Below are 17,560 nucleotides of genomic sequence, written 5' to 3' on the forward strand. Positions count from 1 at the left end.
GCTAAGCTGGTAGTTGATTTTTAAGTAAGTTAAAACACAAGAATGGGGACAAATAGTTTAAGATTCAGCCTAAAACAATATTGAGGTCTAATCAGGCTGTCTTATTTTGTATAGGGACAGGTAACCATGAAAAGGAAGGGAGATATTGCAGACTTTTTTGTAAAGAGGCACAAATCAGGCCCAGATCAGGCCCAGGCAGACCCCACCCCTAAAACCAGCAGCCCTGGCAGCTCTCAACCGGGAGCTAGCCAGGCAAGTCAGTGTGAGCATAGAGAAGGATCCAGTCTACCACCACCAGGTCAGAACACACAGGCAGTAAATTGCATCTCCAGTTTATTGAAAAGTGAAGCCTCACACTGTAACAAAAGGTGATTTTGACAGATTAAGCCTCATTTTGAATTTCTGTGTGATGTTATTTATTTTATTGCCCTTCTATTTATTTTGTCTGTATCCATGTTTGTTTTTTACAATGCTACTGTTATATAACATTTTGTGTTAAATTTGTTGTTTTTTTGTTAAATAAACTCTCCCAAGTATTTCACTCACTAATCTCCTGTATGCTTCAGCTTCACTTGCTGAAAATATTTCCACTTGGTTATGCAGATTGTTAATGTAAAGAGGGGGACCCATGTCTTGCTGATGACTATTGTGATCACAGTAGTGTGTGTGTGTGTGTGTGTGTGTGTGTGTAAGTGTGTGAGAGAGAGAGAGACAGGGAGATGCATAATTAGTTTTGTTGTTGTCTGTAGACATCAATAATGACTGGCCAGACCTGTGGAGTGCTAAACAAACAGAAGACTTCAAATCCAAGAACCCCTGGTTGGGATCCAAAAACAAAAAATTGGGTAAGTTTAGGTAGATTGCTAGTTTGGGTAACTTCTGAAACAGTGGGCACAGATAACTTTGTGTGTGTGTGTGTGTGTGTGTGTGTGTGTGTGTAAAGGACCATGCACACGTACAGCTGTGGATACAGGAGTAGTTACATTGTTTGTTTATGCTTCGCAGGATGTCTGGTCTGTAGCAGTGTGAACTCCATTGGGATCGACAAGGAGCAAGGACAAGGTGTATCGCTCTCAAGAGAATGGATGAACTTTGAAATTCAAGTGTCTGGCCAGGGAAGTAGAACAACAAGTTTGTCAATCTTGAGAAATAAGGTGAGGAAACATGCGTTGTCCAAGGCCCACACTCAGGCTGTGAAGGTGGCAGAGCAACAGAAAGAAGCTGCCATTGAGAATGCAGTGGAGACTATGACTGAGTCCTACATGAAGGAAACTGAAGCTGTGTTTCGAACAGCCTACCATCTGGCCAAAAAGAACCGACCCTTTTCTGACCATGAGAGCCTCATTGAGCTGCAGGAACTGAATGGTGTAAAAATGGGCTCAATACTTCATTCACGTTACAGTGCAACACAAATAATACAACATGTTGCTAGTGAGATGCAGAGCAAAATCATCAGTAGCATTATAGCATCATCCAGTAAGTTAGCTGTCCTAATTGACGAGGCATCTTCTTTAAGTCACAAAGCTGTCATGACAGTTTCTATTAAAGCATCAATTCAAGAAGAAAGCCCTGAGTTCATATTCCTGGAACTTGTTGAACTGGAAAATCAGAGAGCAGATGGCATATTACAGGCGTTACTCACCTGTTTAACTAATGCTGGCTTTACAGAAGAGTGGCTTCATGAAAACTGGGTAACATTTGTATCTGATGGAGCCAGTGTCATGCTAGGAAAGAAGTCAGGAGTAGCAACCAGACTGACTTTGAGATTCCCAAAGCTTTTTGTATGGCACTGCATGAACCATAGACTTGAACTTGCTGTGTCAGATGCAGTTGATGAGGTAAACTCTGTCAATCACTTTAAAACTTTTATCCAGAAGCTATACTCTCTGTATAGTGTGTCAAACAAAAATGAACGTGAACTTGTTAATGCAGCAGCTGAAGTAGGCTCACAACTTCTTCGCATTGGCAGAATCTTGGATGTACGCTGGGTGGCCAGTAGCTTTCGGACTGTTCGTGCTGTTTGGACATCCCTGGGAGCTCTTGTGCAGCACTTTAAAAATGCTTGCAGTGATGAGATGAGGTCCACCAAAGAGAGGCAGATGTACAGAGGTTTGTTAGACCGTGTTCAAAGTCCAGAATTCATTTGTGACCTTGGCCTCATGTACGACACTCTCCATGAACTAAGTCTCCTGTCACAGGAGCTTCAGTCTCGTTCTATAACGCTCCTCAGAGCAGAGCATCTGCTGAAACGCTCAATCAGAGTGATCCAGTCATTCAAAGAGAGTCCAGGTGAGAAATATAGTGAGGCTTTAGAAGCAAAACAGACTGGGGAGTATCGGTCTATAGCCCTGAAAACAAATGCAAAGCTGAAGTCTATCAATCCAGGCCAGTTCTTACAAAGCCTTGTGAACAATCTGGAGAAACGCTTGTCTTTTGAAGATGAGACCATCATGGACCTCAGCATCCTTGATCAGAGTAAGTGGCCATCAAAGCCCAGCATCCGCCATGGTGAAGAACAAGTTAAGCGACTGTGCAAGCGATTTAACTTGTGCACAGACCAAGCACTGAATGGGATGCGGGACCTACTGGAAGAGCCCAGTAGTGAGCCCAAGGACCTAAAACCACTTATGAACTGTATGAAAACATTCCCTGTCGGTACAGCAGAGTGTGAGAGGAATTTTAGCCTTATGAACAATATAAGCTCAGACAAGAGGGCTGTCCTTCTGATCTCAAACATATCAAACTTGATGATGATTAATATCAACGGCCCACCAACTTCCAAGTTTGATCCTAGAAAATATACAAGGACCTGGTTGAAGAGCCATCGTGCTGCCTCTTCGGTGCGTTCTAGACAGTGCAGTGTGAAAGCTCCTGCAGAAAGCAAATTTGTCTGGAATATACTGTAGTATGAGCAAAGGTCAGAAACCCAGTGCTGGGTTGAGAGAGTATATCACTGTTGATGTGTTGTTAATGCATATATTTTTGTTAATTGTTAACTAAATATTGTTGTAACATATTTTGTTGAATGATTTACCGGTAAATGAACATGTTCAAAACAAAGCATATAGCAATATGAACAAGGATGCATTGTCACCTTCAGATTTGAAGTATTTTATTTAAATAAATGTGCAAAAAATAATCGAAACACCATTTCCTGTTTGCCTCATGATAAATACATTTTACATTCATCCAGGCTGCTCTTGTGACCAGTAGTAACTACAAACTGCTCCTAATCAAGTCATGATCATTTTATAATAGTGTGCAAGTAGAAATTACATATTTTTGGGTAAACTAAATCATAGTCTTACATGTCACTGTTTCTAAAACAGGGCTTTTTTCTGGACTACTTAAAAAAAAAAAAGGTGAATACTGAGAGTATACCCACTTCTCCAGGGACCACTACACCACTGCCTACCACCCAGCTCCCAACCCCAACCTTCACCGCCCTCGTTCCCCCTACGCCCAAAGCCTTAGGTGACTGAAACACATACTAAAACGGAATGTGGGTAGGCCCACTCTAGGGGATGAGTAGGTTCTGGGACAGCTGGGTAGAGAGAGGGATGGTGCACATGGGATATGTGAGCAGATATGTGGAATAAATGTGGTTCTATAGGGAATAAAACAAAAGGAGAAAATGAACCCTAAGTCAAATAATACAATATAAAGCATTATTGACTGTTTGCTTACATTTCAACATAAACAGAAAATTCCATTTAATTTAGAATAGCAAGCCTAGCATTATCATGCAAAGACAGCAACAGAAGCTAGCATACAACAAAGCAGAAATAAGTTATTGTGATGAGTACTGAGGATACGAAGAGGCAGACGCAGGAATCAACAATGTAAAGGTTTACTTAACAATGAGCAAGAGAACAACAACGCGCAAGTACACGACATGACACTAACAAACACACATAACACAACGCTGAACAGTCCAGGGCTTTATAGGGGTGGTGATGAGGTGCAGGTGCGCTGGAGGTGATTAGGGTGCGTTGGGTTTCCATTAAGGTGTTGCCGAGGTGGTGCGCTCAGACCAGTGGCTCAGTAGACCGGCGAATCAGAGCGCCGGAGGGGAGCAACGGGAGGAGACGTGACAGTTACATGGTGGAATACACGACAATGTCTTATTATTATTACAACTAAATATAAATATTACAGTGATAAACAAGCATTTGTATGTATCTACTTACCATCTGTCAAAGATGCACAATCATTCATCACTTGAAGAAACAATCTGTCAAACGGTCAGGGAAAAAATACCAACTGTCACTTTAGCTTACATTGCTATGGCAACCTGTCAGTTTGTGAGGTTTCTGAGCAGAAGGCGGGAAACTCGTGAGGAGCAACGATTTCATGCGCTGTTCATATGCGTAATGCGTGAGTTTCAAACAATGCTTGTTTGCATTGCTCTTATACAGTACCACATACTTTCAGAGAAATCTAGCACGCGATATAACCCCGTTTAACTATCTATCTTTTTCTCTTTCTCTCTCTCTCTGTAGACAGTTGATGGAGAATCAGATTGGAGCGATAGAGCGTGGAGCGTTTGATGACATGAAGGAGCTGGAGAGACTGTAAGTAGGCTACAGCATGTGTCTGCGTGTTCATATTTGCTCTCAAAGAGGTTTAGGGTTTGGCTCTATTTGAACATCCCTGTCCATCACGAATGGCGGTCTGGGAGCAGGTAAGTTTTGCTGAGGTTTTACCCTGGGTTTACCCAACCCATCCTTCCTCAGGAGTCTCAGCCGCAGCCCTGGCCAATCACTGGAACATGAGGCTTTGCTAGTCAGTCAGTGTGACTGCGTGAACAGCTTGTAAACAGCAGGGTAACACACAGACAAACACACTCACCACACCATGGTTAACACATAAAAAAAACATACCCCCATACTGTATGGCAGTGTTAGCCACAGGACATTATGGAGCAGCATAATGTACAAAAATGGCAGTGCTCTAGCCACAATGAAATTAAAGAGCCCCTCTCAGTGTGTGTGTGTGTGAGGACCACATCAGAGACACTCTTCAGTTGGTCACTAAACGTGTGGTGAGAGGTGAGGCTACAGAGATCTAGGAGAGACCCAGACAGCCAGCAGCTGCGTCACATAAACGCAGAGCCCAATATTAACCAACACTACCACACCAAACTGAGAATACATATCAGGTCATTAAGCTTGGTGTGAATGGGTCTAACAACATAATTTGTGCTCAGCATTTACCAACCTTTGAACCTAGTATAAAGCTCACTAACTTATTAGTAGGTCCACCTCGACCTACACTTTTAGAAAAAAGGGTTCCAAAAGGGTTCTTCGCCTGTCCCCTTTTTGGTTCCAGGTAAAAAACATTTTTGGTTCTAGGTAGAACCCTTTTGGGTTCCATGTAGAACCCTCTGTACAAAGGGTTCTGCATAAAACCCAAAAGGGTTATACCTGGAACCAAAAGGGTTTTATACCTGCAACCAAAAAGGGTTCTTCAAAGGGTTCTCCTATGGGGACAGCCAATGAACCCTTTAAGGTAGCACCTTTTTTTTAAGAGTGTAGTTAAAAACTCACTAACTTAGCGGGTCCAGTTCAGTATGAACGGAGCCGCTAGAAACCCAGTCAAGTCCATTATAATTCTCCATCTCCAACCCAGTCTGTGTATCTGTCTATGGCTCTGGGCCCACACATCTGTCTATGCTATGCTACAGGCACGACCTGACCTGCCTCTCCTCTCCTATTCAATCCCATTCACCGCCATTCACTCCCATGTGTTTCCAATGGAGCATTGAGACAGTATAAAGCTGTGGTTTCAAATGGCAATTAGCAACAGTCTGTTCCTAATTTTCTTAATGGTTGTATTTGCATAAAGCCTGCCAGCCTCTTTCATTTGTTATCCTGGGGAGGGGAAGGCAGTGCCAAGCCAGGCTGCCTGAAGGCTCCAACACACTCATCTGTCTCTACAAATGTTATTTTGTAACCGTTGTTTTCTTAGTCCCCTAGAGATGCAAGCTGGATGTGTTCACATAACTGATATGTCTATAGGGGACTGTTGAAATGAAGTGTCAAAATAAAGCTGTTGTTTTCTCCTGTCCCTTACTAGTATAATATTTCCCTTATCCATATCCCATATTTCTGTACCACTAACATTTTTGTTGTATTTATGTGAACTGAAATGCAATCTACTGATATATAATAGTGTCTATGTGCAGTGTTGGCATGCATTGTGCAGAAATAATATACCATCATCTAGTTCATCACAGTGCAGATCTGATTTCCAGTGCATACCGGACCGGTACATATCTGCTGTACTAAACATGTATTTTCTGTGCCAGGCGCCTGAATAGGAACCAACTGCAGCAGCTTCCGGAACTTCTGTTTCAGAAGAACCCTGCACTGTCACGTCTGTGAGTACACACTGTTTTGATCTATTATCTTACAGACACTCTCTTCTGTACGCACTGCACTCTCCATCTTACTCCTGTATGAGTACACACATGCTTTCTCTGCCTCACCCTTTACCTGCTCCCTGCCATGGATGTGTGTGTGTGTGTTTGTGTGTGTACTCACATGTGTTTGTGAAGACTGGATGAGTAGAAATCCAGGAGGCCTTGGCATGTCGGAGTGTGTTGTGAAGTCATCTGCCGATTCTGGGGTTGTGTGTGTTTGTGTGTGTGTAGAATGCTCATCTGATTATGTGAGTGTGTGTGTGTGTGTGTGTGTGTGTGTGGTTGTGTGAATGCTTTAGTAACCTGGAGTTAGTGTGGCAGTGTTTTCCCTAGGATTTCTTTCAGCAGTGGTGGCAGGGGTGTGTGCATTGCTACTAGCGTTAGCGCAATGACATGCTTGCTGTTCCAATAGACTTCCAGTCATTGAGCCAACGACTATCCATTTAAAACCGCATCTAGGCAGAAATATATATTAAAAAATACATCAGATTTATTGCAGCGGTGGCAACACTGTGTGGTGTTGAGGATTATGGAATAAGGGGATATTTGAGTATGTTGGGTAGTAGGGACAGTTTTATGTTGTTGGAGAGGAATCCAAACTGCTGCTAGAGGAAGGAGTCATTCTAACTACTATGTGCTAGTTTAGTGTTTGGTGATGGATCCTGGTGGTTTAAATCTCTCTCTATCACACACAGACACGCACACACACACACACCCCTGTGGCGTGACCATCCCAAAGTAAGGCTAAACTTTTATTAGTGTGCCGTAACAAGGTTCCATTTTCCGAAGGATAATGAGGGTCCCTGCCGCTGGCCGATTGCTCTGGCTCCGATCATTTCCCTTTAGGTTACCTGGTGCTGCATCTGGGAGTAATGAAACACTGGGACATGGAAACATAATTTCCCTCTGCACTTCTCCTGTCCCCAGTCCCAGTCCCAGTCCCAGTCCCAGTCCCAGTACCTATCCTTATCCTGTCCCCAGTCCCAGTCCCAGTACCTATCCTTATCCTGTCCCCAGTCCCAGTCCCAGTCCCAGTCCCAGTCCCAGTCCCAGTCCCAGTCCCAGTCCCAGTCCCAGTACCTATCCTTATCCTGTCCCTACCCTTCCAATACAGTCTAGTCCACTTCTAATAAATGTAAAGGACTGTCATCACCAGTGAGTACTACAACTGTATTGCACAATTGCATGAATAATGCTAAACAAAGAGGGGATAGCATTGAAGGCCACGTGTAGAAAATAGAGGCTGAAGTTGGAATGGAGCACTGTTGGTAGACTGCTCCAAGGACTGATGAAAAACACAACGGCAGCTTTAGACTTAAAGGCTAGAGTTGTGAATGGGTGGTGTGTGTGTGCACAGAGAGGCTGCTGCCTACATACAGACTTGAAAATCACTGGCCACTTTAATAAATGGAACACTAGTCACTTTAATAATGTCACTTTAACAGTGCCACTTTAATAATGTTTACATATCTTGCATTACCCATCTCGTATGTATATACTGTATTCTATACTATATTAATAATGTTTACATATCTTGCATTACCCATCTCATATGTATATATTGTTTTCTATACTATATTAATAATGTTTACATATCTTGCATTACCCGTCTCATATGTATATACTGTATTCTATACTATCTATTGCATCTTAGCCTATGCCACTCTGACCATGGCATTGCTCATCCATATATTTATATATTCTTATTCCATTCCTTTACTTAGATTTGTGTGTATTAGGTTTTTGATGTGGAACTGTTAGATATTACTTGCTAGATATTGCTGCACTGTCGGAGCTAGAAGCACAAGCATTTCGCTACACTCATAACATCTGCTAACCATGTGTATGTGACCAATACATTTGATTTGATGCGTGGGTGCATTTGTGTGTATGTGTGTGTGTGACTGACTGCTTTCGTAGGTAATTCTGTACTGTTCTACGACAGCTTTCTAAGCGGTCTACCAGGAGAGACCAGAGGATATCCTTGAGCCATTGATTAGTCCATCAACCAGACCAGACTCTGCCAGCCAGCAGCTAAATGATTGGATTAACAGAGCTCTCTGCTTCCACTTCCATTCAATATGCTCTTTATGTCCGTTACTAGCTGGCTTCTTTCATGAGTAGTTCTACTTTTCAAACCCTTTCTGGAGAATAAGATGCCTAAGAATGTTAAACACCTGTTTAGACCATTCACTGTGTACCAGCACTGTGAGTGCGTGTGTCTGTGTTTTTCTAATTCATTCCTTATTCCATTTATTCCAGGCCAAAGTCTGATAATGAGCATGCCAGCATGTATTTCATCTGAAGAAGGGCATATTTGTTTAGGAAATAGATGATTTCCTCACACTAGCCTCATAAGAGCATATAGGATAGATTAGAAACTTTGTCTAAAGAATAAAACGTTATTGTTCACAGACACGCAGTAACTGTAAAATGTCTCCCCTCCTGTCGTTTTCTAGCAGACAGGGCCTAGCGTCATTAAACAGAGCAGAACCAAGACAAAGAGATTTCCTGATGCGCTCGCTGCTTCTTAAATCATCAGTGGTCTCCGTCTTTCCGTCACAACATGCGGTCTGGGCCTAGACTGACTTAGTTAGGATACAGCCATGAGAGAGAGCTTCATGTCCTTAAAAGGTTTTTCACTACCACAGAAAGACTGACGGTGTGTGTGTGGGTTTCTGTCTTTGCACTTGCTCTAAGCGCTCATAGGGGCTTGTTAGGGTCTGTTTTTAATGGTCTTAACAAGAGGGGTTAATGGGAAAGCCTCCAGCCCTCAGGTGGAACGCTAACCCAGATGTTAGCTAGCTCCCCTTCTCACTCACTCGCTCTCTCTCTCTCTCTCTCTCTCTCTCTCTCTCTCTCTCTCTCTCTCTCTTTCTTTCTTGCACTGAGAAGTAATTTGCCCCCTCTCTCATTGCTCTCTCTTTTTCACCCCCTCTCAAGCACTTTACCATTCTGTTTTTTTACTCCTTCTGGAATGAGTGATCAAGAGTATATCTTCATATCTCTTCTCTCCTCTACCTCCTCTCCTCTTCTCTGATCATCCTCCTCTCCTCTCCTCTCCTCCCAGCCCTGCAGTGCTTGACCGCAGAGGAAGACTTGTCTTAATAAATGAACAGATGAGTGTGGTGTAGTGGTGGACGGGACAATTACAGACATTATAGGGGCGGCAGGTAGCTTAGTGGGTAAGAGCGTTGTGCCAGTAACCGAAAGGTCGCTGGTTCTAATCCCCGAGCGGACTAGGTGAAAAATCTGTCGATGTGCCCTTAAGCAAGGCACTTAACCCTAATCGCTCTGGATTAGCGTCTGCTAAATGACTTAAATGTAATAGACAGACTGGCAGTCGTTAAACCAGCCTGCTCATTAACTGTTTACAGGACAATAAGGGGTTGGCAGGAGAGAACACAGCAAATATAGGTCTAGAAATGTACTTTTACTGTAGCTCTTAGTAAGTGTCTTTTGTGCACTTTAATCTAGAATGGTACGGCACATTTTTCATTTTATCTGGAGAAGATGGAGTTAGTTAGCTAACTCTTTCCAACTCTCTAACTCTCTTTGTAGCTACCTCCTTTACTCTGTGTGGATGCCTGAGAGATAAGTGAGACACTGATGCATGAGGAACAGAGCAGATAAGAGATAATTGGAGATAATGAGACATGATTGGAGATTATTAGAGATTGTTAGAGCTGGGTGATGGATGGAGGTGCCTGGTGGGAAGGCATGGGAACAGAAGAGGAGTAGAGGACTAGAGGAGGAAAGCGGAGGAGTGCCGAGCAAAGGGACAATAACAGTGAAAACAGAGCAGTATCCATCATCGTTAACGGCCTGGTGTCCCCATGCTCTCTCTCCTTCCATCCCTCCCTCCATCCCTCCGTCCGTCCCTGGTTCTCGGCAGTGCAGCTCTGTAATCTACTCTCCTGGTCTGTAATTAGGTGTTCACAGTGTGAGAGCAGGAGGAAGGCGGGATGGAGGGAGGGAGGGAGAGAGGGAGGGGGCCAAGGACTCAGTGTAATAGGTGCCTCCAGGGAACAGCATCTGGTTTGAAGGGGATGGGGAGGAAGAGGATGGGAGAAGGAGGAGGGGAAGGGCAGAGAAGGGTTAGGGTATTTATGGTCTCTCAGATCACTGTGCACGGCTGCTCGTCTTTGTGCCTGTTTTATGTATCCGATTTTAGTTTTGGGTTAAAAAAAGACTGTAAAATCACCAGGAAATATGTTCCCATGTATTCCCACAAATAAAAAGGAGACATATGTGATTGTGTCTCAATGTAATCAAGGTATGAAATTATTGTTATTTTCAAATGCAATCTCTTTTTGGGCTTAGTTGTGGTCAATTTGCAGTGTACAAATTATTATAATTATGTTCCGGCCCCCTGACCATCCTCTTAGACAAAAATCGGCCCGCGGCTGAATCTAGTTGCCTACCCCTGCTGTAGGTGAAAACTAGCTTGGGAGGTACACCAGGGGCCCCCACGCTCCATGCAAAAATAACATTCCATCTCCCGTTAGGGCTTGGTCCAAAAATACAGGAACAGGTATTTAGGCGTAAGTGATACGTGATGGTTCAACTGAACCCTCCAATGGGTTTAGCAGTGCTTCCTACCTACAGCCGTATAGTCTTACACCTATCCTACATTGATGAATGTGCACCACCAAAGAGGAAGGGGCTAGGGGTTGCTCCTGGACTGGACGGGCTCAGAGTGCAGGCAGGATTGGGTGAGAGTTCAGGTCAGTTCCATCTCTATGGAAGGTAGAACCAGGTGTAGGGAGGGCAGGTTAGGGGAGGAACGGAGTGGGGCGTGATTCCCTTTACCTGCACCTTGGGAGGGCCAGGTGTGTGTGGGGGGAGGGGAGGAGAGGAAGGGTGCGGTCCTCCCCTGCACTGTGGGGGGTAAAGAATGGTAGAGAGGATGAGTGTGAGAAATATTTTTTGGGGGTAGAGTTAGGGGCGGGTAAGAGGGGTGTGGTTCGTTGCTTGTTTCCGTGCTTATGCTTGACAACAAGATTGGTCTAATACACAAACTCTAACACAGACGCACAAAATAATACACACACACACACACACACTCACACTAATTACACCTCAGCTTGCTAATGTGGGGATAGCAGGCATTCACCTGGGATTACGTTCTTTATACATATTTTTTAGGAGATAAAAGGGATGCTTTAGCTGTGTGTTCATGCATTCATGCCTATTATATGTGTTTATATTGGACCAATGCTGTGTTTTCACTGTGTTTGTTTGGTGTTTTATGCTGAGCGAACTGTTTCTCAGTAGGACATTCAGGGAGATTCTGTGATTATTGGGAGAATTCTTGTGTGTGTGTGTGCGTACGTACCCCTGTTAATGGTCGAGGCTGGTCTTGTGTCCTCCTCGCTGTCAGTGAAGATATGCCATGGGCTGCCTTTTCTTTCCCCGTCTCTCCACCTCTATCATGGTTCCTGCCCTCCTTGGCCATATATCACATGATGAGTAACCTTGTCCGAGACCTGAAGACTTGGCTCTGCAAGCTAATTCCTAGACTTTATTAGCTCAGCGGCCTAACACAGTCCTGTGGCCTGCAGATGATGCAGGTTCAAACCCAGTCCCAGACCCCTAACCAAGGTCCTACCCCTGGCCTTGTCAGCTGGTAAAAGCTGGTTTATAGGTTGTCAATGCGTTTTTACGAGACGTACCGCGTGTGTGTGTGTGTGTGTGTGTGTGTGTGTGTGTGTGTGTGTGTGTGTAGAGAGAAACACAGAGTAAACCATTTGAGGCGAGCGGAAGCCAAAAGAGGGTAATTTTAAAACCACCCCACCATCTGAAATATTCACTAACACAGAAATCAACAGAGAAAGAGAGAGAGACAAAATGGTAAAGGTAGAATGACAGAGAGGGAGAGCAAGAGAAGGAGGGAAGAATAGATGGAGAGATGGAGAGAAGGATAGATGGAGAGAAGTAGAGATGGAGAGATGGAGAGAAGAATAGATGGAGAGAAGTAGAGATGGAGAGAAGAATAGATGGAGAGATGGAGAGGAGAATAGATGGAGAGAAGTAGAGATGGAGAGATGGAGAGAAGAATAGATGGAGAGAAGTAGAGATGGAGAGATGGAGAGAAGTAGAGATGGAGAGAAGAATAGATGGAGAGATGGAGAGGAGAATAGATGGAGAGATGGAGAGGAGAATAGATGGAGAGATGGAGAGGAGAATAGATGGAGAGATGGAGAGGAGAATAGATGGAGAGAAGAATAGATGGAGAGATGGAGAGATGGAGAGAAGAATAGATGGAGAGAAGTAGAGATGGAGAGATGGAGAGAAGAATAGATGGAGAGAAGTAGAGATGGAGAGATGGAGAGAAGAATAGATGTAGAGATGGAGAGAAGAATAGATGAATAGATGGAGAGATGGAGAGAAGAATAGATGGAGAGAAGTAGAGATGGAGAGATGGAGAGAAGAATAGATGTAGAGATGGAGAGAAGAATAGATGAATAGATGGAGAGATGGAGAGATGGAGAGAAGAATAGATGGAGAGATGAGAAATGAGAGATGGAGAGAAGGAGAGATTGAGAGAGTAAGTGTTTGTACTAACGATTCTGTGTTGCTCATGAATAATTCAACAGATGGATCGAGGGTTGTTAAATATTCACGTTAAATCGCTGGGACATCAGTCCCCTGTGTGTGTGTGTCCTCTGATGTGCAGAGCTCCTGATAACTGCAGTCCTGATGTCCCAGATACACATCAGGCTAGACCTAACTTCAGTAATTGAGGCCAGGGTATAGGTGTGTGTGTGTGTGTGTGTGTGTGCATGTGTTGTGTGTGTGGAGTGGGACTGGTCTGGTTATTATGAATTGATACAGCATGAATAAGACATTACAATGTGGTCTAGATCCGTCATGAGGACACACACACAGGGACTTAACTTACGACGCTGTGTATTGTATGTGTGTGTGTGTCTCGAGTGTGTCAGTGACTGCTGGCCTAGGCAGGACCTGATTGAAAGTGACATACAGGAGACACACACACACACAGACACCCTGGCTTTTGCCTGCGTTTGCGGGGACTAGTGGAATGCTGTGGTTCGAGCCAGGAATAACAGCCCTTATAGTGGCAGTCCTGTGTGTTTATGTCTCGAACAGCATATTGAGGAAGGTCTGGATATAGAGCAGATTCCATGCCTTTCTGAATGGGAAATCCAGTGCATTTATCATACACTTCATAAACTGATATCTCACGTTTCACTTTTCTACATGCAGCTCATCAGTCTCTCTACAGTATTTGGTGAACATGACGTAGTGTAGGTCTCTTGTCCAGTATCTCCATCACTATCACAGTATCATAGTCTAGTAGTAAATATTATCTTTGTCGTCTTCAGAAACCTATACTGTGTTTCATATGATACATCTTTGCAAGGCTTCCACAGTATCCTAGTGTGATCCCCTGGCAGTAGCAGTAAGGGGAAGGCTGTGGGTGCGTGTGCATGTGCGCGTGTGCGCGCGTGTGTGTGTGTGTGCGTGTGTGTAGCCTGGCTCTGGGTCTTCCGGTGTCACCAGGCAGCACGCCACAGTCCTGCTCCAGACACCCCTCCTCTCCCTGGGGTAATAACTCCAAACATCCCTCCCTGGGTAGCCTACAGGAAGCTGCTCCTCCAGCCCCCGGCTCTGCTCTGTCTGCTAGTGTTTGTCAGGGTAAACAAACAAACTGCAGGACAAATCATGCACACACACACACACACACTGTCCGTACACACACAGATACATACACACTCACAGATTGCCTACACAAACACAATCTGTCCGTACACACATATGCACAAACAGCCACATTCACGCTCTCTGCTCAGTCTTTGTGGCAACCAGGGTTCCCAACCTATATTCCAATGAGGGAAACACAGAGAGAGAGAGAAAAAGAGAGGGAGGGAGAGAGAGGAGCCAGCCAGGTCACCCGTGATACAAGTCAGTATTCGACATCACCATGTCTGGGGACGTCGGGAGATGACATGGAAACCGGCCACTAGGGGCAACATGAGCGCTGTTACCTTCAAGTAGGTTTCAGTAAGCATCTGCCTCTGATTCCAAAGGTTGGAAGTTCAAATCCAGCGTTAGAAAGTAGTTTTTGAGATGTTTGTTTTAAGCCTATCCCAAACCTTAACCCTTACCTTAACCATTCGGAGTTAATACCTAACCTTACCATTTCTGAGTTATTGCTTAAACTTAACCTTATACACTTTGAAATTTGACGTTTCCAACAACTTTGAAATTTGACATTTGATGACATTGGATGAATGTCTAATTCTGAAGAGAGACTGTGAGAGCTGGTTGTATAAAACCCAGTTTAATGTAGAATGTAAGGTGATTAGAGGGACTAGACTGCAGAATGGCTTCAGGCTCAACAAAGCTGTTGAAACAGTTGTTAAAATTCTAACTGCTGTTTAGTGGTCTGAGTCACGTATAAAGGGTCTCATTTAACGTAGTTAGGCAATAGTTTGGTATGAATGATGTGTCAGATGAAGTTTAGTAGAAAGCTTCGTAGTTCAGTCATAGTGTGTGTGCGCGGCATGCCTATGTGTGTGGAATTACGGGTTTGAGGCATATCCCTTTTTCCTGTGGAGAGAGAATCTCTGTGGAATTCCTTCCTCTCCCCCGGCTGTGTGTGTGTGTCCTCAGGGCTCAGTCTGTGTGTTTATGTTTGTTTGTTGTTTGCAGCTTCGTTCTTAGAACAACTCCTTTTCTTTGTTCTCTACATTCCAGAGGAGTTAAAGTGAGGATGACTCTGGTCTTTCCTTATAGCCACCAGAACAGCTCTGCATGGCTGGATGGATGGCTGAGATGTGGGAGGTCATACAGTGAGGGAAAAAAGTATTTGATCCCCTGCTGATTTTGTAAGTTTGCCCACTGACAAAGAAATGATCAGTCTATAATTTTAATGGTAGGTTTATTTGAACAGTGAGAGACAGAATAAAAACAAAAAAATCCAGAAAAACGCATGTCAAAATTTTTATTAATTGATTTGCATTTTAATGAGGGAAATAAGTATTTGACCCCCTCTCAATCAGAAAGATTTCTGGCTCCCAGGTGTCTTTTATACAGGTAACGAGCTGAGATTAGGAGCACACTCTTAAAGGGAGTGCTCCTAATCTCAGCTTGTTACCTGTATAAAAGACACCTGTCCACAGAAGCAATCAATCAATTAGATTCCAAACTCTCCACCATGGCCAAGATCAAAGAGCTCTCCAAGGATGTCAGGGACAAGATTGTAGACCTACACAAGGCTGGAATGGGCTACAAGACCATCGCCAAGCAGCTTGGTGAGAAGGTGACAACAGTTGGTGCGATTATTCGCAAATGGAAGAATCACAAAAGAACTGTCAATCTCCCTCGGCCTGGGGCTCCATGCAAGATCTCACGTCGTGGAGTTGCAATGATCATGAGAACGGTGAGGAATCAGCCCAGAACTACACGGGAGGATCTTGTCAATGATCTCAAGGCAGCTGGGACCATAGTCACCAAGAAAACAATTGGTAACACACTACGCCGTGAAGGACTGAAATCCTGCAGCGCCCGCAAGGTCCCCCTGCTCAAGAAAGCACATATACAGGGCCGTCTGAAGTTTGCCAATGAACATCTGAATGATTCAGAGGAGAACTGGGTGAAAGTGTTGTGGTCAGATGAGACCAAAATGGAGCTCTTTGTCATCAACTCAACTCGCCGTGTTTGGGGGAGGAGGAATGCTGCCTATGACCCCAAGAACACCATCCCCACCATCAAACATGGAGGTGGAAACATTATGCTTTGGGGGTGTTTTTCTGCTAAGGGGACAGGACAACTTCACCGCATCAAAGGGACAATGGATGGGGCCATGTACCGTCAAATCTTGGGTGAGAACCTCCTTCCCTCAGCCAGGGCATTGAAAATGGGTCGTGGATGGGTATTCCAGCATGACAATGACCCAAAACACACGACCAAGGCAACAAAGGAGTGGCTCAAGAAGAAGCACATTAAGGTCCTGGAGTGGCCTAGCCAGTCTCCAGACCTTAATCCCATAGAAAATCTATAGACTGATCATGTCTTTGTCAGTGGGCAAATGTACAAAATCAGCAGGGGATCAAATACTTTTTTCCCTCACTGTAGATGTGATTCACTCCACTGAGTCATGAACTGGGATGTTACCCTTAACCTCACATTTAGGTTCAGCTTATCCTACCTCTGCTCTTGGTTCTCTCTCTCTCTCTCTCTCTCTCTCTCTCTCTCTCTCTCTCTCTCTCTCTCTCTCTCTCTCTCTCTCTCTCTCTCTCTCTCTCTCTCTCTCTCACCCACTCTCCCTCTCTTTTTCTAGTAGAGGGTGCAGTAGGTGAACTCTTGGGAGGCTCTCAGGATTTTTCCAGCCAGGTCGGAATAACGACTCTCTTGTTTCCGATCGTAGTTTTCCAGAACGGGAAACCTTTTACTTTTAGTCCAGTTCACATCTCTGTGCCAATGGAGGTTAAGTGTGTGTTTGCATGTGTTTGTATCTTTGCTTGTGTGTGGGTGTGTGTGTGTGTCCAGGTCCAGGCCACACCTCCGTGCCAAGCATGGAGAGGCATAAATGTGTTGTTGTTCTCAGTAAACAGCTAGCCTACAAGTCTCCATGTATGTCTGTCTAACTGTGTGTCTCTGTACTTGTATTGTTATCACTTGTTATCACACTTCACAGAACTACTGATCTTCTCTCACTGCACACCAAAGCCCTATGTTCCCTCTTTCTCTTTCTCTCTCTCACACACACACACGCACGCACGCGCACGCACGCACACAGACACACACACACACCCACACACACCACACACACACACACACACACACACACACACACACACACACACACACACACACACACACACATGCACACACACACACACACACACACACACAGGCACACACACTCTCTATGCCCAGCTCATCAGCTCCCAGTATTGGGCCTCTCCGACAGTGTCTCTGACCCCCACTGTGAGGGCAGCATGGAACTCTGATCTCATTATCCTCAGTGTGTGTGTGTGTGTGTGTGTGTGTGTGTGTGTGTGTGTGTGTGTGTGTGTGTGAGAGAGAGAGAGAGAGAGAGAGAGAGAGAGAGAGGAGAGAGAGAGAGAGAGAGAGAGAGAGAGAGAGAGAGAGAGAGAGAGA

At 44.5% G+C, this 17,560-nt stretch overlaps 1 protein-coding gene across 1 annotated transcript in view; it reads left to right on the top strand.

Annotated features, from left to right (window-relative positions):
* Window positions 1-17,560, top strand: part of LOC311132918 (slit homolog 1 protein-like) — a gene marked incomplete at its 5' end in the record, with an annotated part of 150,045 nt that overhangs the window by 19,487 nt on the left and 112,998 nt on the right. Inside the window, 2 exons of the mRNA XM_084166303.1 lie at window positions 4,503-4,574; window positions 6,311-6,382. Of these exons, the coding sequence (XP_084022429.1) occupies window positions 4,503-4,574; window positions 6,311-6,382 (144 nt within the window). The remainder of the gene's footprint in view (window positions 1-4,502; window positions 4,575-6,310; window positions 6,383-17,560) is intronic.

Source organism: Coregonus lavaretus, assembly GCF_964263955.1.
Source record: "Coregonus lavaretus genome assembly, chromosome: 1".
In the NCBI taxonomy this organism is placed as follows: Eukaryota; Metazoa; Chordata; class Actinopteri; order Salmoniformes; family Salmonidae; genus Coregonus; species Coregonus lavaretus.